At 36.1% G+C, this 27,625-nt stretch overlaps 1 protein-coding gene across 1 annotated transcript; it reads right to left on the bottom strand.

Annotated features, from left to right (window-relative positions):
* Positions 1-732: 732 nt before the first annotated feature.
* On the bottom strand, positions 733-26,635 carry LOC140137611 (multivesicular body subunit 12B-like). Its single transcript, XM_072159347.1, has 9 exons — positions 26,568-26,635; positions 22,233-22,356; positions 19,015-19,116; positions 17,289-17,379; positions 15,511-15,643; positions 14,228-14,410; positions 12,879-13,015; positions 10,497-10,558; positions 733-1,494 (listed from the first exon to the last, which is right to left on the bottom strand). The coding sequence occupies exons 2-9, from the start codon at positions 22,302-22,304 to the stop codon at positions 1,381-1,383; spliced, it is 894 nt and encodes a 297-aa protein (XP_072015448.1). The 5' UTR covers positions 22,305-22,356; positions 26,568-26,635; the 3' UTR covers positions 733-1,380.
* Between the last annotated feature and the right edge of the window lie 990 nt (positions 26,636-27,625).

Below are 27,625 nucleotides of genomic sequence, written 5' to 3'. Positions count from 1 at the left end.
GAAATATTAAACAATAGTGAAATTATTTTGCTTTTTAAAAATAGCACTATATTACTATATATTACTGTTACTTTCGTAAGTGTTCACCTCTAGGTTATAAAGGTAAAGAGTTGTACAATAATAACCAGGCCCATAGCCAGGATTTATTGTGGGGGGGGGTGTTGATTTTGAAAAGTGGACTTTTTTTCCAGGGGGCGGGGGGGGGGGCAATTCTGTGAAAAGTGGACTTTCTTCCCCAAATTTAGACCTTAATACTTTTTTTAACAAAAATCAATTTTTTGGCTCGCTACGCTCACAAATTCTTAAATTTTTGGACCCTTTGTATACTTTTTGCAAATGGGGGGGTGCACCCCACACCCCTGGCTCTGGTCTGATAATAATATATTAGGAATTTGGTAGGGGCAATGCTTGCAGACTTTTATGTGTACAGTTACCTTATTGTCACCCTGCTACCATAAGTGCCAAACTCATTTTTTGTAATTTTGAGAACAAGTACAAAATATGGTTCAAGCATGCATCAGTTACATAATCACCTTAATTATTTCTGATTATTCCTATTAATTTGCCTCATTATCATTTGTTCTTGTGCAAAAATTGGCAAATAAATATGTTTATATGCATGTTTGAACCATATTTTGTACTTGTTCTCAAAATTACAAATAATGAGTTTGGCAACTGTAGCAGGGTGACGTTATGAGACGTTATAAAACCTGTAAGAAATTACCATCAACAGCAGGCTATCTTTAGCCTACTTGTGCAGGGAATGTTTGATGGCAGTGAAGCATGGACTATGTGTGAAATTACAAACTGACTGTGGTCAACATCCATCTCCCTTGGGGATGGTGCAATAATTATGTGTACCTCCTGGATGGTAAAATATAGGGCAGGGCACAGATTTTGTGGAAGGCCAAAAAGGAGGGTGCAAGCATTTTTTGGTAGTTCAAAGGGGGGGGAGTGATTTTTGACACATATTTTTTGGGCACTGTTTCTTTATTACGCCATAAAAAAGGTGTAGAAGAAATGTTGCAAGAAAAAACACACAGAAATTGTTCAAATATGCAAAATATCCTGTTCACTAAATCACTATATTTTTATGACAATTTAAAATTTGAATACCCAAAATCTAGCATGTGTAAGGGGGAGGGGGATTTGTTAGCATGTCAAAAGTGGAGAGGGATGTTATGGCACAGCCAAAGAGGGGGATGCAAGCAATTTTCGGCAGACCATCTGAAGAATTCACCACCACCACAGGGGTACACATTATTAAGTGCACAGTCCCTTAGTTCCATCACATCGTAACTAATATTCGAATCCCTCTGTTAACTGGTCACATATAATGTCTATTTTATGGAGTTGACAGATCTACGCATGTTGCTTGCATCATGGAGTTGTCACAGCTAGTCTTTGTTTGGCTTGATACTCCATACTAAAATCATAGTGGTATTTGCTCTCCAGCTCCTCTGGCGACAGAATCTCTATTCTAGGCACATCAAACTGAAATGTAAAAACAAATAATTATAATAAATAGATGAGTCCTAAACATAGATTGATTGAAACCAGGCCCGTCAAGCTAGAGGGATGTATGGGGGTGTGACACCCCCATACACCCCCCAATACCAATGACTTGTCCGCAAAATTTGACAAAGTATGTGTGATTGTCGGCAAATTGTGAGAGCGATATAACAGATTAATGTGTTACGAAATTGTGTTGTTGTAACGTAATAGACCTACTGTGAATGGTATAGTAGTTACTAGTTAATGGGTCAACAAATTACAAAAAATTTACGTCGGCAAACCATACTGTACACACCCCCCGAATCATATTGGTCTAGCGACGCCCCTGATTGAAACATGGCAGGTTCATCAAAATTTGTCAGGCTTGTCACATAGCTACGGATATGAACAATCGGGTCGAACCCATAGTGACAAATGAGTTCACCGTAAATTGTTTTCATGTAGTGATAGATAACTTTTACAAACTATTACATAATGAGTACAATTTCCCATTTTATCATTTTGGAAATAACTTTGAAACATTTACTTTTTAATAGATCTATGTGAATTGCTAAACTAAACATTAATATCAAGTTTATAAACTATGTCTAATACAATTCACATATTCAAAATTTCCCCCAATGTTCATTTCTTGATAAATTTGCGATTGACACCCGTCACTATGTGAAACACCCCAATGTTTACATCCGTCATTATGTGATGCACCTGATGAATTTGGTAGTCTTGTAAATATTATGCTGACATATTGAAACGGATGTGCCTTGGCCTACAAATATAAATATGGACTATGTATAATGGTAGCGTGATAGTCCCAACAAAGGATCGATTGAAATATAGGCCTAAATGTCAGGATCATAAATAGCATAAATACCTGGTCGTTAATTATGAAAATGGTTGTAAGATTGATTGTGATTTGCCACGGATTGTGAATTAATTAATTTAAGTAACTTAATTAAAGAAATGAGATCAATAAAGGTGACTCATGACAACATATAAAATTATCAATATTATATTGTACTGGTTTCCCAGCATAAACTGCAAGCTTCACAATGCACAACAATATATTCAATATTCACGTATCAAGTTTACAATTCCAATCTCATTACTGAAATTATCAGCAAAATAACGACATTATTTAATCATTAAAACCAGTCACTTCATCCTGTAAAAGTCACGAGTGCATCGGCATAAAAGCTTAAATCATCGTGGGTTTGTTTACAAATAAACAGCTGATTGCTGTAATTTCCCACGCTCAAATTGATGACGAAATTTAGAGTATCGGACTCTATCGCCGATCTCTCAAAGACATTTATTATATTACTTAATCATTAAAAAGCCGACGTATTGATTAGAAAATCGTGACAATTAATGAGATGAATTAACTAAAGAAATTAATGATTTATGTTTTATGATGCGTATTTTATTTATCTGACTGAATTTAAAAATAGAAATAGAAAAGCCAAAAACCTGATCACGCCATAAGCGAGAACTCACTCGGAATTAATCCGCGTTTACTGAGTCTCCGTGATCCAAAAGTATACAAAATTATAAGTAAATTAAAAGCACATTTCCAGTCAGATATTATATTAAATACGAATCATTACGAATTGTTACAACACTCACGTAGCTGATCCTAAAAAGGATCAGCGAATCTAGTATCAGAATGTCCGAGTGCCGAAGTGTGAGTTGCAAGACATGCAATACACGTCCACCGGTACAAAGCCTGGGCATAACTCAGCCGTTCCAAGATACACAAACGGCATTTCTTTTCTATATCGCGCAAGTAATTTGGTCGCGCAATTTGCGTACGCGCTGCGCCTGCAAAGCAAGCACGCAATACCTGAGCAAATGAAATAAAGATTTAGATGAATAGATTATAAAATATGATAAAAATATGATTAGCGCTGCCAAAGTTTAAATGATGGTTTTCAATATTAGAAATAGTAGGCCTACTGAGGTGACTACTGGGGGTTCCGTTACATTACCCCCTTCTAAGAAAACATTTTGTCCTCAAAATACGAGGTAATATTGAAAAGATGTATACATAATAAAAAATACATAAATAAACACCAGTTATCATGTCAGACAATAGATCTACTGTCACATTATACAAAACCTGAGCAAAGGAATCCACCATCATCCAATCTCATCTCAGGAATCAGGACTATTTCGACATCCAACATTATAATGTCACTGGATAGCAAATCTACAGTCATCTCCTGGTTCAGATATTTTTAAGCTTACCAAAAAAAAAAATAATAATAATAAGACAACAGTATAAAAAGTCATGAAGAACGAGAGTTAATTAGTGCTTACGTTAACTTCCTGAACAAACGATCAACTCAGTTGAATTTCGTTAAATGCACACGAGAACTGTATCCAGAAGTATGAAATACACGAATGATTGAAACAATAACAAACAGTTCATTCACAAATTATTTCCAATGTTTACATCTTCGCAAATGTTTGAGCTGCTACTGACAGCCCGTATCCCATAAGCAGGAACTACTTTCGGCGCGTTTTTAGAATTTGCAAAATTGAGCAGTCAAAATAATGAATTCTTGTACGAATTCTGATTCTCACATCTACATAAACACACTTTTAACAGTGTTTGTAAAAATAAATAATAATTTAAGAGAATCAATCCTTTTATGTTGAGGAATAAACACATTTTAAACATGCGAGATAAATTTATCTCCAGAAACATTCAATTTGCGCTATTTACCTTGGAAACAAACATGTACAGTTGTAAACATGTACACACATGTGCGTCAGCATGAAGAGTTCGTCGCACACGTACATGTCATTTCAATTTTGAATCAGCTGTTCGCCAAACAATAACATTTGAAAATCAATAACGAACTGTCAAAACAGTTGTACGATATTTACAATAGAAATGTACCGACAGTTGCATGTTGTGGCGAGCAATTTACTTTCTACATCAACACTTGTATGGTTGATGTTCACCAATAATAATTTAAGATTTCCAGCAATGTTTTCCAGCCAGCATAGCCAGGAATATAAACAACAAAAATGTGAAATTTTCAACACTCACTGCTTGATGACGTCCATCCATCTCTGTGGATTTATATTATAATGTCTCTCTATATAAAGTTGACTGACTACAGAATGGTATTTTTACATGGTGAAACATTGAAGACTGAAAGGTAAAGTGGTGACAAATAAATGCAATTTTGTACAGTTTATCCAGACATGTAAGCTTATAAATACAAATTCATTTCATCAATCAATATAAAAAGGTTTATCCATCCTTCCATCATTCCTGGTTGATGACGTCTGTCACTCATGCACTGTGTCAGGCTGTGTCCAATCTTGAACTTCCATCTTCAGGTAGGAACTGTATAACTGGAACACTTGCACTGAAGTTGTAATCTTCTTCGCCAATGTCTTTGACTTCGTTGTTGTCTTCGTTGCCACTCCGATGCACTTCTATCAGGAATCACACAACACAAGAAGAAATTATTTAAGTTCACCTGTTCATGAGTTCTGCAAATGATAAATTGTTCTTGGTAGTTTCCTCTTCTGCTTGTAGTTGTAGTGCATGGCTTGTACTTGTAGGTGCTGTTATTTACAGTTCTCAGTTTTTGCGGTTTCCACAGTAATTTTAAAATGTCTGTGAAAATGTCTGTGAGAATGAGTCGTAGAACAGCCTGCTTTCAAACTTCGCTTCATAGATTGAGTCGGTAGAACTGGTCTAACATCCATCTGGAAACATCACACCATCGTTGTCGCCTGGTAGTTGTAAACATCTGATGCCAGTGAGGTGCCACATGAATGTCGAAAGTAATTTTGGTTTGTTACTTTCTGTATTCTATGACAATTTCTGAGGGTTTTATGTCTGCTGTAGTGTTAGATTAGAGAGTTCTTGACTCTCTTGATGAGTCAGCGGACACCTCAAATTTCAGTTTAGTCTGCTCAATCGTACAATGTATGCGTTGTTGTGTCCATACAACAGGTCTATGGCTATGCATAAAAATTACACTGAAGCCATGTAGCTTCAGTCATTTTTAGAGCAGCAGTATTATACAGGTAAGTTAAATTACCAGTTGCAATCAAATTATTGCAAGTTTTGGTGTACAATGAAAATCTTGTACAAATCTGATGAGGTTAAATTATAAAATACATTGTTCTTGTTGTTTTTGAACAATATTGTTTGTTCAAAAGCATTTTATACTTTTGAACTGCATCATACCAAATCAAAAGAAAAATCATGCCATTACCGGGGCCCTCGGTAAGTGCACTCTTCAACCCTTGATTTGATATTAATAAATTATAGTGACAATTCTTAACATGAAATACATCATGAAACTCGTGCTACTTTCCACATGTGAAGTCACTAAACCTCTTTTCATTATTTCTTGTGGTGACAATTCTTAACATGGTTGAGGTGTTACCATGAAACTTGTGTAACTGCGCATGTTACACATGTGAAGCCACCAAATGTTCCATCAAATTAACGGATAGCTCGCCATTTCCAGGCTCGCCTTTGAGCTGAAGGAGATTTTCTCTTTGCTCGTTCAGGAGTTATTTGTACCTGATTTATTTCCTCCGTAATGTCATTTATCAAGTCAGTAATTGTTTTGTCAATTATAGTTTTTGACTCCACGTGACATTTTCTGAGTTCTTCAGCCTTGTAAAAAGACTCTGTTTCCACTGCTATTTGTACCATGGCATTAAAAGAGGCAGGTTTGGCATGTAAAATGTTCAGTCTTACCCGGCTATCTTGGATAGCATTTACAAAGTATTTCTTTGCCAATGCTTGTGTGGAAGAATCCGGCATTGTAGGAAAGACTATTTTAACCATTGTGCGAATATCATGAGCCAGATCAGGTAAAGTTTCATTAGGATTTCTGACTCTGTTATTTAATTTCATCCAAAATAATTCTTCCTGGTTTTCATGACCAAACCTTAGGTTCAAGGAAGTTACCAGTGATTGGAAGTTGTGTCTTTTTGAAACGTTCACATCACTTAATACTCCCTGTGCCGTACCTCTTAAATTTGCAGCTAAATGCATAGCTTTATCATAATCGTTCCAATTATAGTATTCTGCTATCAGTTCGAATTGTAGCAGGTAATTGGACCATGATGTTGTACCATCATATTTATCTAGTTTGATGTCAGGCTTGTTTGGTGCATGCTCATAGTCATTAGACTGAGAGTGTGCAGTGGCTTCACTGAATGATGCCATGTTATCCTGCTCGTTACTATTTTGGTACTTTGAAGCCGACACATTTGGATCACTGAAACGAGCCTCAGTCAACATTTTGACAATGCATTCTATAGCTGCTTCAATCTGACCAACTTTGTTGTGTAAAGAGGCTATGTGCCATTGTTCATGCTTTTCTTGCATGTCTGAGTCCGAAGACTCGTTGGCAGTGGTGACTGTCATGGCATTAGTTCAATTTTCTTGACTTCAGCCAAATTATTTGACAGATTCTGTATGCTCTTGGCATGAAGGGTTTGACCTGCTTATTTACAGTATTGTCGTCAAATGCCCTTAACTTTGTGTCAAGTCGGTATCAAAGAACACCTCATTGTGATCTCGATTCCGATTTTCAAGTTTCGAGTCACGTGTCGAATTTCGAAGTTGATTTTCGAGTTTGAAGTTGTTGAGGTTAATTGCTCTTTAACATGAGGTTTTATGCTTAACTTATTGATCCATCGTTTAAATCTCCTTGATCCTTTACTAACACTATTTGTAGCCAATTTTATAATAATGCAGGTCGAAAATCTGATAAAAAGACTTTCTATCCCACCGCTGCCACCAAATGAAACGGATGTGCCTTGGCCTACAAATATAAATATGGACTATGTATAATGGTAGCGTGATAGTCCCAACAAAGGATCGATTGAAATATAGGCCTAAATGTCAGGATCATAAATAGCATAAATACCTGGTCGTTAATTATGAAAATGGTTGTAAGATTGATTGTGATTTGCCACGGATTGTGAATTAATTAATTTAAGTAACTTAATTAAAGAAATGAGATCAATAAAGGTGACTCATGACAACATATAAAATTATCAATATTATATTGTACTGGTTTCCCAGCATAAACTGCAAGCTTCACAATGCACAACAATATATTCAATATTCACGTATCAAGTTTACAATTCCAATCTCATTACTGAAATTATCAGCAAAATAACGACATTATTTAATCATTAAAACCAGTCACTTCATCCTGTAAAAGTCACGAGTGCATCGGCATAAAAGCTTAAATCATCGTGGGTTTGTTTACAAATAAACAGCTGATTGCTGTAATTTCCCACGCTCAAATTGATGACGAAATTTAGAGTATCGGACTCTATCGCCGATCTCTCAAAGACATTTATTATATTACTTAATCATTAAAAAGCCGACGTATTGATTAGAAAATCGTGACAATTAATGAGATGAATTAACTAAAGAAATTAATGATTTATGTTTTATGATGCGTATTTTATTTATCTGACTGAATTTAAAAATAGAAATAGAAAAGCCAAAAACCTGATCACGCCATAAGCGAGAACTCACTCGGAATTAATCCGCGTTTACTGAGTCTCCGTGATCCAAAAGTATACAAAATTATAAGTAAATTAAAAGCACATTTCCAGTCAGATATTATATTAAATACGAATCATTACGAATTGTTACAACACTCACGTAGCTGATCCTAAAAAGGATCAGCGAATCTAATATCAGAATGTCCGAGTGCGAAGTGTGAGTTGCAAGACATGCAATACACGTCCACCGGTACAAAGCCTGGGCATAACTCAGCCGTTCCAAGATACACAAACGGCATTTCTTTTCTATATCGCATAAGTAATTTGGTCGCGCAATTTATGTCTGGCATTGCGCCTGCAAAGCAAGCACGCAATACCTGAGCAAATGAAATAAAGATTTAAATGAATAGATTATAAAATATGATAAAAATATGATTAGCGCTGCCAAAGTTTAAATGATGGTTTTCAATATTAGAAATAGTAGGCCTACTGAGGTGACTACTGGGGGTTCCGTTACAATATAGTGTACATTACATGTACACGAAGCAGACAGAATGTATCAGATTGCCAGGCCATGCAGTCCACAAGTATTTTAATCCACCTCCTTATCCAATAAATCTAACCAAAGAGAATATACCCAAAGAGTACCGACTCAAAATTGTTCTAAGTGTAATACTATGGTAAATCTGCCATCTTGGTCTGTTATGCATGGAGAGCAAAATAGTGTACGCCAGCCCTTGAGTTAACCCACGGCATCCATGGCACTTTGCCGTGGGTGCCCATCCCCACTGCCGTAATGCCCTTAAAATATGTCCTTCACCCAAGGCAGTCACTTGCCGTGCCCTCTAATGAAGTTGCCGTCGGTGCCCCAGCCCTGCCCCTTCATTATAAAATTCTTTATCTATGTTTGTGTGTGTTTTCTTCATCTAACAGTAATTCTATTGACAATTCTAAAATGGAACAATCTCTTTCAAATGTAGTTTGCTGTCGTTTGAGAAACCTGAACATTTGCAATGGACTACAATTTGTTATACTAAGAGAGGTAAATATTTTCCATTATCTTTGAGACATTTAGATTCTAATAATTAACAAAGATCAATTGAATACCTGAGTGGAAAAAGGGCCCAACTCCATCAAAACTGTTTTTGAGATATTAAGAAAAAACTTTATATTTTGAAAAGTTTTATAGACAGAATGTTTTCATCTTCAGGGGAATTTCAATACATGAACATACAATGTTACATACATTTGAAATTATATATGATGTTTCCATGGCAATGGTACAGGTCTTAATACAAGCTGGAGTTGGGCCCTTCTTCCACTAATATACTGCAAGTACCAGTTCCGTAAGCAGATGTGTTATAAATAGCTACAGAAATCCATTAATTGCACAAGTAGAAGCATGTAATATGTTAGCAAGAAAGTTTATTGCAGTGAAAAGCAGATTTCATGGATGAACAAAATTCCTCTTTAACCCAATATTTGTGGAAGAAGGGCACAACTCCATGGAGTTGGGCCTTTTTTCCATGAAAACCATGATTAAGTGTACATGACTATTTAGAATGTGGATTTTGGCTCATCTTTCACACACAAGGAAGAACAGTCTGCTGGCAATAAAATAATGGGTCTAACTCATTTTTGTAAAAAATTGGAGTTGGGCCCTTCTTCCACTCAAGTATTCAATTGCAAACATGTGTTCCATGCATGTACTGAATATTAAGCATTAATCTTGTATCTATGTTACAGTTAACCCCTACTAGTGAATCGCCAGTGAATCATCTCATCACATTGGATATTATACAAATATTAACTGTCTATGAGTGTGATGGTCGAAATATAATCACGAGGTGAAAGATGGATTGTTCCATTCCACGAGCCGGAACGGCGAGTGGAATGGAACAATACATCTTTCACCGAGTGATTATATTTCGACCATTACACAAATTTAAGACAGTTAATATTTGTATAAATTCTATTACTAAAATACTATTTCATCAACATAACACCATGTTTTGCCGTGATCATTGGTGATATACTTCACATTTTGGGGTCTACCCCATAACTAAATCGACGAGTCCAAGAGTCAGCGCACGGCTTGGCGCAGGTGCACTACGGCAGAGCACTATGATGGTAAAGACTATCACACGGAGAGGATGATGGTAAAAATGATAAATGGTAATCAACCAATGAACTGTCTAGAATATATATATGAGTGATATAATGCTTGATATTGATCAATAAATGTTAATTTTGAAATAAGAATGTGCTATTCCAGCTGAAATCCTTACACCCCTATGGAAGACATGACATTTACCTCCCACACAGTGGGTGTAAATTTCAAATGGAAGCACCCCTTTAGGTAGCCATATTTGAAATTCACACTCCTTGTGTGGGAGATTAAGGTCATGTCTTCCATAGGGGGTGTATGGATTTCAACTGGAATAGCCCAATCCAAGGCTCTGGATAGAACTTACTTGTGAAACATTTTCTGTTGCAGAGAAGACTTTGTTCATTGCAAATGGTACACCTTCAATAGCTGAAATACACAGAAGTAAAATAATGGATACATAATAATTTAAAATGCATATTTGTCTAAAAGACCACCTTGAATTTGAGAACAAATTTGTACATATACAACAGGTATTACTCCCTATTCCAGAAAAATACAGCACTAATTTTTTGTATTTAAAAATATTATCCTGTTTTGCCAACTGAAACATAGCTAAATCCTAATCCTTTAGTTAGTTCTAACTGGCAAGAAAACTTGAAGTCAAATTTTAATATTTGTGCAATTTGAGAAATGGTCTAAAAACATGCAAAGTACGGATATATGCTATGTGCGGACTGTATTATATTGGAAGAAGAAGGAGAATTTACAAAACGAGGACAAACTTAACCAATACTTTTAGTGTGTGTTTCTCTGTCAGCAACATTTTTATTGAAAAATTAGTGTATTAGGCCAAAATTGCTTATCCCTATGTCCCAAGACACACCATATTAAACCATTTTAGCAGTATCCACAGATGGAGTTCTACACAGGTGCAGAACACTAATCAACCATCATCTAAAAAATAACTATTGCAGCCATGATCAGCTCCCCAAATTTCCATACATGTAATCTAAGACAATAAACTGTTACTTCATAGCATTGATCAAGGCTTCCGCCTTACCTTTTCGCTATTCATGCTCTGTATATAATAGGACCCATGTATAATCAGTGGTAGAAGTACATGTATCATATACTGGACTCTCAAATTTTTAGTCAGGTCAGATTTTTTGTGTAGAACGAGCTAGGGAGGAAGTGTGCCTTGTGGACATAGTGGGCATTTTGCTCAAACACTACTCCTGCAGTGCACAGTATGCCTGGGGTAAAGTAAGATAAGAAAGTCCACTATCTGGCCTAACAATTCAAATGTCAAATAGATTTGTACAAAGTTATGATGGTAAATAATTATTTCGAAAGAATAACTTTTGGAAAATGTGGCAAAGCTTCCATTAATTTTACATTCACCAACTATGGACACAAAAGGACTTGAAGCAAGTCTAGTTACTTCATTGCCCTGGGGAATTTCATGCTAGCTCATTTACAAGAATAAACTTATTTGACTGCCGGGCCTCGAACATTGCCACATACTAAATCATTATGTATTAGAGTCCAACAACTTATGGAATGATGCCAGCAAAATTGTTGTGGCTATTTACCAGTCTGTCCCAGTACTTGTAGCACTAACACACCTTTGTTACTGCTACAAGTAACACACACCAGTTCATATCTTGGCGGCGCCCTTCAAATGAAGTCATTTTTGAGGTCACATTTCATAATGTTACTGCATGCAGTGACATCTACAATCACTAAAAAACATGGCTGCCAAGAGTGTTACCCTACCAAGTAACATTTGGAAAATATCGGCCATAACTTCCTATTTTCAACTGACTGTCGGCCCTCCAGGAATGAGCGTCCCAAAGAAATTAGCAATGTAAATATGATCTCAAAGTACCAAGGAACCAGATTTACAGATTATCCAGATAAAATTACAATCAATTGATATCTTTTGGTGTAATCGACTCCCAAAGAGAAGCTATTACACACCCAATTATGACTGATTTCAACACTTTACAAACCACAAATCCATCTGACCTTGGTCAGTGTCCTATGTTTACATGAGGAAATAACTAGTCTCTTCACCCAGACACACAACAGTCATACTGACATGATACATATTTAGCTCCAATAGTTGTGAATTGCAGAGACTGTTCAGATGTCACTGCTGCAGGTAACATCATCTAAACATATGTTACACACATGTACTTCCACCAGTACATGTGCAGGGATGTAGCTACAGTGGGCGGTGGTGAGCCCACCACTCAGCTGCAATTTTGGTACTGAGAGAGCACGGTGGCCGAGCGGAATGGGCTACGACTCATAATCGGAAGGTTGCGGGTTCGAGCCCCGGCGACGCCATCGTGTTGTGCCCTTGAGTAAGGCACTTTATCTCGATTACTCCTCTCCACCCAGGTGTGAAATGGGGAGCTGTTATGAATACTGTTCATTGAGCGCCGCCTAAAGGTATGAGCATGCCTTGGGCATTGTATGGCAGCTGACATATTCTAACGACGGCGGAATAAATGTAAAGCGCTTTGGTACATGTTCACATGTGAAAGGCGCTGTATAAATACTAACATTTTTTTTTTTTTACTGGAGCCCACCACTCAGAGGTCAAAATTGCACCATTTTATTGAATTGGTCAAGAATTTGGTTAATTTTGGCAACAAATGGCCAAATATGAAAGCTTTTCATCAAATGCCACCCAGCACTGAAAATATCCTGGCTACAAAATTGCTGTAGTAATACTTACGCCAAAGAACGTTAAAACTTGATGCTGCTGCAGTCCTTAGTGTGGATGTCCTATTTAGTGTACTTTGCCTATTTAAGAATGGAGGCCGACTGTTAGTCCGGTAAGGGTCTGAACCTATGTGACTAGGTCCTGGCGGCCTGACAGAAAACAATGAAAACACAAAATGGAAAACGTTATTACAAAGTTTGTATGTATGGGTGCTTGACAGAATTAACCTTCATAGTAGAAACAGGTGATTCAGAGTCAAAGTAGTAATGTTTTTCTTTTAGGTCAAAAAAAAAAAAGTTGTTTGTTTGTCCTCCACCGCCTGCTCCTCAGTTTAAGGCCTGACCAAAATTTTTCTTTTTTTTTCAATTTTTGTTTTTTATATAAATAAAAAAATCAATTCTTTTTTCAGATTTGAAGTATCTCTGGACCTAGCTAGAGCTAAATGCTAGGATCTTTCAAGGTTGAAAATAAAAAGCCCCCAAAAAACATTTTGTGTCTTCAGTATGCGAAATTATAATTTGTGTTCATGTCCACGGTTGTTTGATGGAATCATTTATTAGTTTTTCAAACAAAACACCACGTACAACCAAATTTTAGGCCTGAACAGCTAAATGTGATATCATGCTAATGTATACAGATGCTTTTGAGTCATTCTCAACATTAATTTTTCCTCTTTTACAAAATTATTCACTTTTATAGCATTTTTATAGCCTTATCGGATATAAAATGTATCTATTAATGACAAAATTGGTGGCGCTATTTAGTTACTGGAAATTACTCTTTCAAGCTTTTAATACAAACAACTCCTTTTATTGTTTGATAAAATATGTTTATAAAATTTCCTTGTTGCTTGTTTCACCTATTTCAGCTGTTTTAATGGCAGCATTAATCACCTGCCCCTTGCAAATAAAGAAATATGATTTAGGATAAATAGTGCCATCTAGAGTTTGCATTTAGTTAATAATGAAGCCAATTCTATATACATCAAACAACCGTGTGTCATAGTCTATTATTATTAATGACATTATTATTGGTGACAGGTTTAAAATATAGTGTCCACAACTTATAAATTCCCCCCTAAATACTTTTTTAAAATAAATAGAAAAATATTTGACGAAATGCAAATGTGTAAAAAGGTTTTGGTAGCCTTATTTGTTTTACACATATGGACCAAATTATAGCATCACAAGTGATTGTGTTCAGTCACCCCCTCATGCCCCCTGTGGCGCTGCCACTGCTCATAAATGCACAACTTTGAATGCATTAGGTTAAAAAAAATCATACTCCGTAACTTGAGGTCAACTCTCGATGCCACTAGGAATCCGACTGTTTAGCTCATTATAGTGTGTAAATTAACTTACCCTTGTGAGTTATTTGTATAAGGTGTAGTCATTGGTATATGAGCCGGCGAGGACTGGCCTTCTGTGTAAGATGTAGTCACATTGTTATAGGCTACTGGTGTAATGTTGGATCCAGCAATCGGAGGCATAGAGTTTGTGTTTGTTGGTCCCATACGTAAGAAAAGTGACAACCCATTCACATCTCTGAAAATAATGATTCAAAAGAATATTCTTATACACTTGAGAATGTTTCTGCAATCTTATTGGTTTTTAGCCGTGTGATATGATACGACATAACATGGCTCGGTGCGTGCGAGTTGACATGATACTCGTACACCCTATTTGAACCAATCGGCGGTGCATAGCAGCAACAGGCCCACATGACTGATCGATTCTAAGCCCTAGGATTTGATTTAATTAAAATTCAGTATACTTATTTATATATTTTTTATTTCAATTGAAGCATTTTTAAGAATGAGAATAAAGGTATTGTTTTTAGCAGCTGTCATGCATCTATCATCTCATATAACACGGCTACACGGGCAACATTTTCAGCCTAATTTTACTTAAAATAATGATGTCGCCCGTGTTATATGAGACGATAGCGGCTAAAAACAATACCTTTATTCTCTAAATAAAGATCAGTTAAAAACAGTCAATAGTAAAACAAAAGAATTAAGCATGGAACTAAATGTTGAAAATGTTAACAAATATCATTAGGCATAAAACTATTGTTTGAGAGATTCAAGTCAAATAAACAACAACATTAGGCTAATGAAATGAAATGATTAGTTTCTCGTCACATTTTAAAAAAAAATATGAGTTTATGATTTCATTATTCATTATTTTGGAAAATTTCATTATTGTCAAAACTTTCATTTACATGGCTATTAGTTCCTATATTGTTGATGAAAGACCATCTCAAAACAGGTATTAATGCTTAGATCATCATTACAGACATTTTGCAACAGATTGAGAAAAGATTTGAATTTGTTTTTATTAAAATGAAAAGAAATTTTTGTAATCACTAGAAAGATGATGAGGTAATCCTTAAATTTCCATTATTTACCACATCCTCTACCCCTACAACTAAGAAAAACTGCTGATTATGATCAGCAGGGGATGTCAGATATTTTGAGAGTTTCAATTTTGATTATTTCCATCTCAATTTTCAGATAATTGACTTTTTTTATGAAACTAATGAAAGTTTTGGTCAAATTGAAAAGGTGATGCGGGCGGGTGACGGGAAACTAATAATTTCATTACATAGGCCTTATGCATATATTATAAATAAATATACCTACCCTCTAGCAGATACTTCTACAGGCTTCTGTTTTGTCTTAGCTGAGCTGAGATAGATATCAGTGATGGCTTGTTTTGTGCTTCCTACAGCCACTAGATGAATCAGAACCACCTTCTTCTTCAGTACTGATTCACCTGAAACAAATGAGACAATTAATATTACATAAAATCGAGATGAGAATCAAGTATAGGGTGATTGCATGAGTACATGCAGTAGCGTAGCGTGGGTCATCCGATTGGGGGGGGGGCGCCAACCATGATTGGGGGCACCGGGGTCTGATTGGGGAGGGGGGCACAAGCTGTTTTTTGGCAATTTTCCTATGGGATTTTCTAAATTTTGCAATCGATTGGGGTGTCACATGCCCTTCGCCACTGAGTACATGGCGTACAAAAGAATCAATACCACTTTAACAGGTGATTGGTATTGTACTCCATGGATTTGCATGTCTTCTGGAGGACGATTTGAACTAATGACATTCCATGCAACTGCCTTATATATGAAAAACATGTATGTCTTCCAGTTGAAATCCATACACCCCATATGGAAGATATGACCTTAATCTCCCACAAACTAGAGTCATTAATAAGTAATATTTATCTTAAAGAGGAAGCCCCCCCCCCCCGTCAGAGCAGTTCTTCTGGGGTGAACCAGACCTGCCTGGTTATCAAATTAATCAGTGACAAGGTTGTCTCTGAATTTGACAGGTGCTAATTGATGCAATAACATTAAAACATCAATTAGCCCCTGTCAAATTCAGAAATAAACTTGTCACAGAAGAACTGCTCTGGTGGGGCTTCCTCTTTAAAGCTTTCTTGCATATTTTACAAGGGGTAGACACTTGTACCCAACCATTAAAACGTCAGAAAAATGAAGAAGAAAAAATCAAGGACACTTTCTAAATCTTTTAATCATGAAATGAAAGGAATAACTCATATTATTTAGCAAAATTAGATCTAAATATATAAACAACACCCTCATAAAAAGTATCTGGGCACATTATAGTGTGTCTCATCTCAAGTTGTGAGTACATAGGACGTAGATCCCGGGGGATGGGGATAAACCCCCCAATATTTTGCCAGGGGGATGGTCCATACAATCATCCCCCCCAATGTTGATGCCTGAATATGGGTTTCTGACCAAATGAACCTCATATTTGCCCATTTTAGCCTCAAAAGTGCAAATACTTGGCACCCCATCCTGGGCCTTGACGGTCAGTGTACTTATAGTTAAAATTTCAGGATGACAAACATTTGAGCAGATTTAGCACCCAAAAAGAGACCACTTTTCAATAAAAACCTGTATTTGACTTTTTTGAAAAAATGCTTCCTTCATCCTAAAAAAGTGGTTTTAAATGATCAGTTTCCTATACTTCTTGTACATGAGAGACATTCTTCAAAGTTTTTTTTTGCTAATAACATGGCCTACATGACTGCAATTGATATAATTATATAATGCATAATATAAAAACAATGATTCATCAAATTTTTGACCCCCCCTCTTCGAGTATGTGGGAGGGGGCCCACATGGGGGGTACTAATGTGCATGAAATACATTGTATGATAAGATTGCGGGATTACGTTAGCGTGCACAATTCGAATCTGCCACTGCAAAATCCAACATGGCCATACTTTCAACTTGAGACTAGACAGAATATACATAGTTTTGGTATTTTCCAGGTCTAGAATTGAAAATCATATGAGGTCTTGTTAGAAAAAATAATAAATACATTGTAATCACATCAAATACCATGATGTAAGAGTAAAACCCTGGTTTGTGTACCTGTATCTGATGTTTTGCTAAGGCACGTATAGCCTTGTGGTATCTGATCACCTTCCTTCATCACAGTAAGGTCAACTAACACAGTATTACTCTGCAGGTCAAAAGATAAAACACACCATTATTAGTTCAACATACATGTGGCTACGATTACGATGTAATGGGGTTTAATACCACAAAATGGCTTGCATGGGTAGAATTGAAGATGGCACAACTCCATTTTTTTACAAAAATGAGTTAGACCCAGCATTTTATTGCCAGCAGACTGTCCTTCCTTGTGTGTGAAAGATGGGCCCAAATCCACTCTCTTAATAGTCTTCCACGCACACTTAATCATGGAAGAAAAGCCCAACTCCATGGAGTTGGGCCCTTCTTCCACAAATATTGGGCTAAAGAGGAATTTTGTTCATCCATAAAATCTGCTTTTCACAGCAATAAACTTTCTTGCTAAAATATTACATGCTTCTACTTGTGCAATTAATGGAAAATTTCAAAATTTCTGTAGCTATTTATAACACATCTGCTTGTGGAACTGGCAATAGTATATTAGTGGAAGAAGGGCCCAACTCCAAAGACCTGTACCATTGCCATGGAAACATCAAATATGATTTTGAATGTATGTAATACTGTATGTTCATGTATTAAAGGTCCCCTGAAGTTGAAAACATTCTGTCTATAAAACTTCTCCAAATATTTTAATATTTATAGAAGTTTTTTCTTAATATCTATAAAACTTCTCCAAATATTTCTATTAGGTACTCAATTTCATCGCACTCAGTGTGAATCAATTTTGATTCTTGCCAAGGAATTTTTCTGGAATAGCATGATTTTCGCAAATGATAAACAGTACTAAATGTATGAGAATCAACTTCAATTCACACCAATCTTTTTACGGTAGACAAAAATGTCATTTAGAAACAAAACTTTACTCATCTTTCAGCATCTGACATTGTTCAACACATGATGAAAAAAAGATTAATCCTGGGTTGATATGAAATAGTTTACAAAATTCACCATTCTACTTTGACACTCAAGTGTGTTGGCAATGGCGTATAGTGCATGAGCTTAAGGTGATACTACACCCCTTGATAAATTTGTGACTATTTTTGCATTTTTCTCAAAAAATAATAACACATTGGTAAGAAAGGTTATGCATATTATAGGGCCAAGGAAGCCATTTACTACACTGGAATTTCAGTGACTCAAGACAAGCGGTACGTTATTTATGATAAGAAAAGAGGTACCGATAGAATGTACCTCATTTCTTAATGTATATAATGAACCACTTGTCTTAAATCACTGAAATTTCAGTGAAGTAATTGGATTCCTTGCCCCTATAATATACATAACTTTTGTTACCAGTGTGTAGCTATTTTTTGAGAAAAATTAATCACAAAATTTATCAGGGGTGTAGTACGACCTTAAGTACGATCCCAGTTATTAGGTTTAGCGCGATTGTTTGAGAAAGATAACTGTGGAAAGAATAAAATGTTCCTGTTATTTATTTGATATTCTTCTTTTTTGACTCATTATCTAAACATTTGAGTCAGGGGTTCTGAACACGGTCAGTTGGGGGAAGCCTGAAGCAGAAAAGCCTTTTTTTGTTTGTTCTAGGAAGAGCTCCAAAATATTTTCAGTTTGGAAGTTTGAGAAGGACAAAAAAAAATGAATAGTTTTGTCCAGCCTAATCAACTAAATATAATTAATAGTTGAATATTATTAAACTTACAGGTGTTGGGTTCCGGCTGTAGCAAAAGTATCTTGTGACCCTTTTACCAAACTTTTTATCTTTCCATAAATCTGCATCTTGGTAATCGGTTGTTGAAGCAATCTGCAAATAAATTAGTGACATATATTTAATGTTTGTTACCAGTCCATTATTATTAGCTTTATCATCATTATTATCCCCCTGGCTTTAGCCATGAGGGGGATATTGCGATAGTGTATTCCTTCTGTATGTGTATGTAGGGGTGTGTATGTGTATGTATGTTCCATTTTGGTTAGGTTTTGCCTTCCGCCATTTTCTCGAAGACTAGGGGTTGTATGTTCCTCAAACTTGGTGGGTGGGTGCATCTTGACCCGAGACAGAACCAGTTTGTATTGGTTAATGGGTCAAGCTCATCTGAGAACTGAGGTCAAATTAGTAAAAACTGTTGTATAGGCATGAAACTTGGTGGGTACAGTCAACACTGTCAACATTTTTTGGAAGGTCATTTTGAGGTCACCAGGGGTCATCTGAGGTCAAATTAGTCTGTTGTATCAAAAATTATTGAAAGAGCCATTTTTGATCAGTTTTACACTTATTTAAATTCTCATAGTCTTATTTCTCCCAATCAGTCTGGTTTCCGACCTCTACATTCTACCTCAACTTCACTTGCTTCCATAACTGAAGACTGGTATGGTGCTATTAATGATGGTAATATAATTGGCATTGCTTTAATTGACTTAAGAAAGGCATTTGACACTGTAAATCACAATATTCTGATTCAAAAACTGAAACATTTTGGAGTTAGCAAATACAGTATTGGATGGTTCAAAAGTTATCTCTCTAATCGTACTCAAGCTACTTTTGTAAATGGTACACTTTCTAACTTTGATTCTATAAATTACGGTGTTCCTCAGGGTTCAATCCTAGGACCACTCCTTTTCATTTTATTTATTAATGACTTGCCTAATTGTCTTCACTTTTCTCAAATCAGTATGTATGCTGATGACACTATAATTTACTGCTCTGCCAAAAATGACATTGATATTGTAAATAGCTTAAATAATGATCTGTCGAGTATCAAATTATGGTTAGACAATAATAAACTGAGTCTGAATGAGAATAAAACTAAATTTATGATGATGGGTTCACCGCAGCGACTAAGTAAAATTCATAACCGCATTAATAAACGCGATCTGTGCGATCCAATCATATTTTATTATTTGTGAAAAGGCGAACGCAAATCGAGGTCATTAATATCTCACAATTGACCGCAAAATGCGTAATTGTTCCAATGTCGCACACAATTGACTTCTGCGTGCGCTGTATTGTGCGTCCAACGAACTGCGCGCGCTGGCTGCCGTATTTGGATTTCGCGCTACCATATTTGCACAGATTCTGATACGCACTTTTGTTATTGGTCGTTTTGTTTTAGCCTGATCGATTTTGGGAAAGGGAAGATGTAAAAAATTGTTTATTTTTACAAACTTTTGAGGAACATTTTGTGTTATTTTGTAAAGTTAAAAGATCAAAGTGACGGTTATGAATGAGGTTAATAACTTTGCATCGGTTATATGTCGGGCATTGTGAAAAATCTAAACATTTTGCTTTGGACCTCGGATCGGGATATTCCTCGGTTCCAAAGGCAAAATGTTTAGATTTTTCACAATGCCCTCCAAATAACCGATGCGCAGTTATTAACCTCTAATTAATAACAATAGTTTAAATGTACATATAAATGGTAATGCTATAAGTCAGGTTTACTCCAGCACTCATCTAGGCGTAATAATTGATTGTAATTTAAATTGGCATGATCATATGGAAAATGTTTGTAAAAAATCTGCAAGAAACATCTCAATGATCAGAAGGGCTAAATATTTTGTCTCTGAAAGTACCCTTAAAATTATCTATAACTCTATTGTTGCACCACACTTCAACTATTATGATGTAATTTGGGGCAATTGTAGCAAAAATGATTCTATTAAGCTTCAAAGATTACAAGCAAGAGCTGCTAGATATATTTGTAATGTTCCTTGGGATACCCCAGGAGCTGAAGTTCTGGAACAACTTTTAAAATGGTTATCTCTTGATAAGATTAGAAATATCCATCTTGCTGAATTTATGTATAAAGTGACACACAATATACTTCCTGAAAATATATGTAAGTTATTTACGGAAAAGGAATATAAATACGACCTCAGGCGCAATCCAAGAAATGTTAATATTCCTTTTCCTTCAAATAACTATAAGAAGCGTAGTCTTTCTTACAGAGGTGCTACTATGTGGAATAATCTGTCATCTTCAGCACAGTCCTCTGTAAGTCTTGCTTCCTTCAAAAGACTGCTGTTATTCAGTGATTATGATTTAAATTTTACCTAGTTATTTTGCATTATTTATTTTTCCTACTGCTTGTGTATATGTTTTTTAATTTCACATTGTATATGTTCTTATTTTTTGATATTATATTGTTGTTTATATTTGTTGTAAAACACGGCCCCAGGGAAGACCAGCTCAAGGGCTGATCTGGGCCTTTCCGTGTATAAATAAAATTTGAATTGAATTGAATTGAATTGAATTAAAAACAAAACTTGGTGGGTACATGTACAGTCAACATTTAAAGCCAAATTTTTGGGGTGGGGTTGTGTATGTGACGTGTGTGTGGGTCTATACGTCACATTAGTGGGTATAAGATGCCCTCAATGTATCCCAGTGGGTAGGGAAAGTCATTAATGTAACCGTACAAAAGATGAACACCCGGCCCCTCCTCATTTCTCTGAGGGTAGGGGTCTTAATCGTGATCATTAAATAGTACAGAACGACAGAACATAGAGAATACATTTATGCATTACATTGCACATTAAAGGAGCTCGATCATATGCTTATCATAAGCATAATTTTTTATACTTTTTCAAATTTTTTCCGCCCTTTTGTCTTTACAAATTCTTTTTGCCACCCCTTCGTTTTGGCCGCCCCCTGCTTTTACCCCGGGGGGCTTGCACCCCCAAAGCCCCCCCCCCCCAAATACATGCATGCACCATAAATTACATAGGGCACCCACTACCTGTGGTTACCCGATAAGTCACATCCTTACTTTAAGATCCCAATTTCAGATACATAATTTCTTAATTTGGATTTTGTTGCAGAGACAAACTACTTTTAATTAGTATATAAAAGTTTAGGAAAAATAATGATTTCCATGATTTGACAAAAACAGTTATTACCGGTACATTCACAAATCTTACCACTTCGTGTCCAGGTGGGCACTTGAGTTTGTCAGCCACAACACAGAGTGATGTAATTGGTGCACTCGACATGGTTGCGTCCCTTTGCTACTACTTCAAATCAATTTGTGTATCTGTAAAATTTCTTTAAAATAAAGACAAAATGTTAATTTCCCAAGGAAAGTCAATTTATATGTGTGTGAGGCAAATTAGGCAAAGAAAAAAGAAAACCTATTTAAGGGCTGGGGTATGAATGTTTGGACAGTATTTTTCCGCATTTTTTTGTGGGACATGAGAGCACATCAGAATGATCAGACCTATCGATTTGCATTCTGAATACGACGAATGTCCTTCTGATATCAAATAATTTTGATTTTTTTGAAATTCGCGATATAATACACATTTTATGGCAAATGATTAAAAATTGATATTTTTGATATTTAACATTCCTTGAAGTAAACTTTCTAAATCTAATGATATGTACTTAAAGCATATTAGCTGTGATCAAAAGCAGATTATCAATTGAAAATTTTGACCTTTCGTATTGAAGAAAATACTAAACAAAAGTAGGTCTTTTGGGATCAGTTAATCTAACTAATTAAATTTTCAATTAATCATTGGCTTTTCATCCCAGCTACATACACTTTAAGTATGGTACATATTATTAGATTTAGAAAGTTTACTTCAAGGACTGTTAAATATCAAAAATCTAAAAAATTTTTTAAAGAAAAGTGGACACAAAATTTCACCAAACAGTCCATACTTTAATAGTTTAACAATTCTAATGAATGGAGATGGTCATAATCAATGCATCTATAATGAACATCTCAATTCACTGTACATTATTGTTTTAAATGGCCAAATGTTTTCTGTATTTTAAAAATATTTGATCGCCAGCCTTATAGAATGTTAAGTGATTTCATACTGTGGTATGAAACTGCTGTAAAAATTTAGTAAAATTACTCACCCCAACAAATTTGAACCAAACTCTTTTAAAATGATGACTGAAATTTCAGAATGCAGTGAAAAAATAGCCTTGAATCAAGCTGTACGTGCATCTGGGATAGTGGTGTTGATATGGTAACATACAGGTCCTACTCAAAAATCTTTGCCAGCCTATGTAATTATATTGTAGCCAATAGCTTTAATCCACCACTGCCAGTGCAGTACTACTACAATGTATCTCCAAATATATTCAACGATATCAAGTGTCAAAATTTGTGTTTCCTGCACTAACGCCTTGATCATAATTAGCTAATTGGCTGGATCGTTATGTAATCAATTAGCTTGTTTACAAGTCCTTTAGGACAACAGCAAGAATTCCAAAAACAGTCAGGGGGAAGAAGGACTTAATAACACATTAACACCTAATTAACAGTGATGCCAACGCCGCACCTTAGGCGCACAATTGGGCTACTTGGCGATCACTTGCCGCTACTCAAAAAAGCATGCCGCTATTTGCATAAAAATGGGCTACTTTTGTCAGTCTCAGGCCGCGGCAGTATATTTGATGTATTTTCCTTTAGCCGATTTATAAAGGTTTTGAGTCTCTAAAGCTCCAAATTGAAATTACAATGGGTTTTGTGACCATTTATTGATCGGTCAGTAACTTCCCAGCAAGTACCGGAAGTTTTAAAGTCAAGTGCTTTTCCGCCCAATTGGGTGTTTTGCGTTCTAAATTCGGGCAAATCCACCCAAATATCCGGTATTGGGCGCTTTTTTGGAAGCTTAAAAATTGGGCTACTTGAGAATCCTTTAATTGATCCGAGTCAATGCGCCGCGCCTTGGTGCTGGAAAAACCATGTGTAAATTAAAGATTTGTCTGTTTGTGTACAAAAACTGGGTGTATATTTACAAATTTAGGTCTGTAAAACACTCCCCGCACCAGAATAGACTGCGCTGCATTCCTTTTTTTTTTTTTTTGATAAACAATTCATACGTTTTTAAATCCATGCATGAAACCATTTAAAATCTATGACGAAACACATCACATCTCCAGTGACTGCCCTGCCCAGAGAAAAAGGACTGCGGTAGTTGGATATGACCTGTGTGACCCACCATATCTTAACACATAGCCTCAACCTCTTTTATCCCGAATCTGAGATGAATGTTAATGAAGTAAAAATCAATGTGGGTGGTAAATCTTAACCAATAACAGATAGGCAAGCATACATGTTTATGCATTAGCCCAACCCCTGATTGTGTTCACTGAACCCAACCCACGTGGGGTAGCTCTATCTGTGTCATTCAGATTTCCTTTGACAGCTTAACCATCGCGTATACGTGCGCGACGTCAAGCGTATTTGGACCTTGTGCAAATAATACGCGGTGGACGACTATTCAAACGGCTTTAATTTGTAAAACCACAGGATATAGTGCATAAACAGCCAAGACTGCATTTTTAATGAGGTAACATCATACCCACTATAGAGTGCATAGTTCATTTTATATTCGAAATACAGTAGACCAGTTTTCTCATGGATATCTGAGCTGTTGAATCAGAACAGGAATGATGAGTTTTCCATGGTCAGGTCAGAGAGATTAATCACTGTGGATTAATTTAGGGAATGATAAATTAAACTGGTCTACTACAGTAGACTAGCACCAGAAGAGCTATGTCTGGTTCCATACAGCAATACGCAGTATTGCTGTCTGGTTAGCAGGTACGAATAATTCCGCGTGAATTGAGACGTCGGAGCCGGTCAAACACAGAGGACTAGCCTACATCCTGTATCCTACTATCACTCAAACAAGCAAATCTCTTCACGAATTCACTCACCTTGCGATCCTATATCATCAGTTGAAACACAACATCTAAGTTTCCAAAAACAACTTTGTCATTCCTCAAAACTACAAGTAACTTCATTAATAAAAAATTGAATCCTACTATTACCCGTTATTGAAAATTTTGTTCGATTTATGTCAACCAAAAGAACGCGCGAGTCGAGTTCAGTTGACCAAAATGGTATCTGCTGCCTCCTGTCACCTCAGATATGACGTCAGTATCAAGCTGCTTATTAAATATTCATGAAAAGGTCACAATCGGTGGATCGGATTGGTTGAAATCAACGCCACGTTTTTGACCTTAACATATTCATGTATGAAAACAGCGATGCGGATATAGTATCATCACCGGGATTGAGAAATGCGACATTTTCGATGTTTGTACCAGGGAATTTCAGACACTGAGACTCCGCGGAGATTTCTGCAAATTTGTCCAAAGGTAACCAGAGGGTTGGGGATCGCATTTTTAACTATCACTAAATGTTTCGAAATTGCGGTCGGCTAAAAAGTAGACAGTTTCGGGGACTATAATTGGTGTAGATGTCACATTTTGAACAGTGAGCGATAAGTGACCAATTTGATGCTCAGCACAAGTGTTTATCTTTACTAGTCAGGCTCACATCACACACTATAGGTGGCGCTATTCGTCCATAGGGAAGTGGAATGTGCCTGTACGGTCCAAAAATGGCTTTACTGTGGGGCTCAATGGAAAAAATTACTAAAAATTAATTTTGACAACCAAAACTTAAGTGATGTTGACTTATGTTGGTACTGGCATGATACTGGATTCATAAACTATCACATAGTGCAATCCATGTTCCACCAAGTCGACGCTCGATTTAGCTCAAAAGCAATTTGTGTGTAAATCAAGACCATCCAAAACAGCTTTCTTACAGTAAAGAATAGGAGGTCATCTGGGGTCACATACAGTAGTGTGCATTGCATGTACATGTGCCTGCTGTCACAATTTCACACACAAAATTTTGGGCAATTTGATGACACTATTTTTGTCTGTAACTTCAAAAGTATATGCACTAGAAACATGATTGACCCCTTATTGTTTAGGTAATTTAATTCTCTTTCAAATGAAAGAACTTTCAGCTAAAATTATTGAACTACAAAATTTTATGAACATCCCTATCTTTACTCAGCCGCAGGGTACAGAAGAGCTACGCCTACGCCTACGGTTCATTTCCAATCCCAAGTTTTTTCTACCAGATATCACACATACATGACATACACTACACTGAAACTACAGGAGTCAAGCGGGCGGGTTCGTCAAATTCGGTTCACTTTCATCCATACCAATGTACATGTATGACTAATACCGGTATTGTAAATACACACGTCGAACAATGCAATTCCAATGCGAAATGAAAATATGCCATCGATCCCACTGCATTTTAGTCCGGGATTTTAGTGCCTTTCAACAGTCATTATTTAATCATAAAGTGCGCATTTATACACCAACCTACGTGATTTTATAAATAGTTAAATAACCAATAACCATTTCTCAACAAACTGTTTATCAAATGGATGTAGAATTTATGAGAAATAATAATTTTACTTTACCTTAGATCTCCTGGATCATCAAATACCAGCTGAAAACTGAAATTCGATAGACAAGCAGTGTTTCTAGATAATCAACTTCCAATTTAGAAACCTAATTTTCATTGTTTTTGTCAATTTATTGAAAAAAAACTACATATTTTGTAGTGAGTGATACAAAATTGATGTTACATTTTATTTTCCTTGACAAACATGTCCCAAATTGACTTTTAAAGTGTGTTTTTGTGTTTGTTGACATTAAATTTTACGGGGAATCCCCTCCCTCTGACCAGGCAGGGCCAGGGTCAATCATGAGTCATTATTTTCTTCCGGGTTTATGTTTATTTGCTGTAAGGGACTGGTTAGGGATCATCCTGAAAAATGATAGCTAATAATGAGTAGATTGGAACAGTTAGGGGTCGTTTAAAGTCTCAGGTTTAAAGCTTACAAAACAAATACCCCCCTAAAATTACAAAACATTTCTTTGCATCAATCCAACAATCTATATTCAGACGACTTTGTGATTACGTTCTATGACATGACTTTGAACATTCTGACAATCCAGCAAAATCCCGGACCCGGTAAAACGGCTATAATTTGCCACGCGCCTAGAACAAAAATTCGGCATTAAACCGAATGCATAGCTAGCAGCTAGCTATAAAGAAATGTTAAAATGAAGAATGACCAAAATTTAAAACGGCACTTATGTAGCAGAGATTATTGGGAACATGAAGGAAAGAAAATAAGAAACAAAACAAAAAAGCAAAACAAAGAGAAAACAAAAACAAAACGAAACAAAAAACAATGATGATTCATTCAGTTCGCAAAAAGTTACTTTTTGTCTTATATAAACCCGCCGTGATTGCTATCTTCGGTAGAAAGTCAAAATGATATCATTAAAAAAATCATTAAACATAAAGAAAAAAATAGAGGTATGAATCATTTTCTTTGTTGGCCCTAAATGCTATCTACAGATTATAGCCTAGCAAGCAAAGCAAAAAAACATGCAAACTAATGTTCCAAAAAACATTACCAAACATGCGTTCTAGATGATGATGATTCAGTACGCAAAATGTGAGGAT

This window comes from Amphiura filiformis, chromosome 17 (genome assembly GCF_039555335.1).
Source record: "Amphiura filiformis chromosome 17, Afil_fr2py, whole genome shotgun sequence".
Classification (NCBI taxonomy): Eukaryota; Metazoa; Echinodermata; class Ophiuroidea; order Amphilepidida; family Amphiuridae; genus Amphiura; species Amphiura filiformis.
Note: the sequence above shows the minus strand (reverse complement) of the source record. Positions and strands in the feature narration are given on the sequence as shown.

Coding starts and splice junctions, on each gene's coding strand:
- LOC140137611 (XM_072159347.1), bottom strand. CDS start 22,304: ATGTCGAGTGCACCAATTACATCACTCTGTGTTGTGGCTGACAAACTC. Junction 19,117..22,232: donor GCCCACCTGGACACGAAGTG/GTAAGATTTGTG, acceptor ATTTATTTGCAG/ATTGCTTCAACAACCGATTA. Junction 1,495..10,496: donor CAACAGAAAATGTTTCACAA/GTAAGTTCTATC, acceptor TTTACATTTCAG/TTTGATGTGCCTAGAATAGA.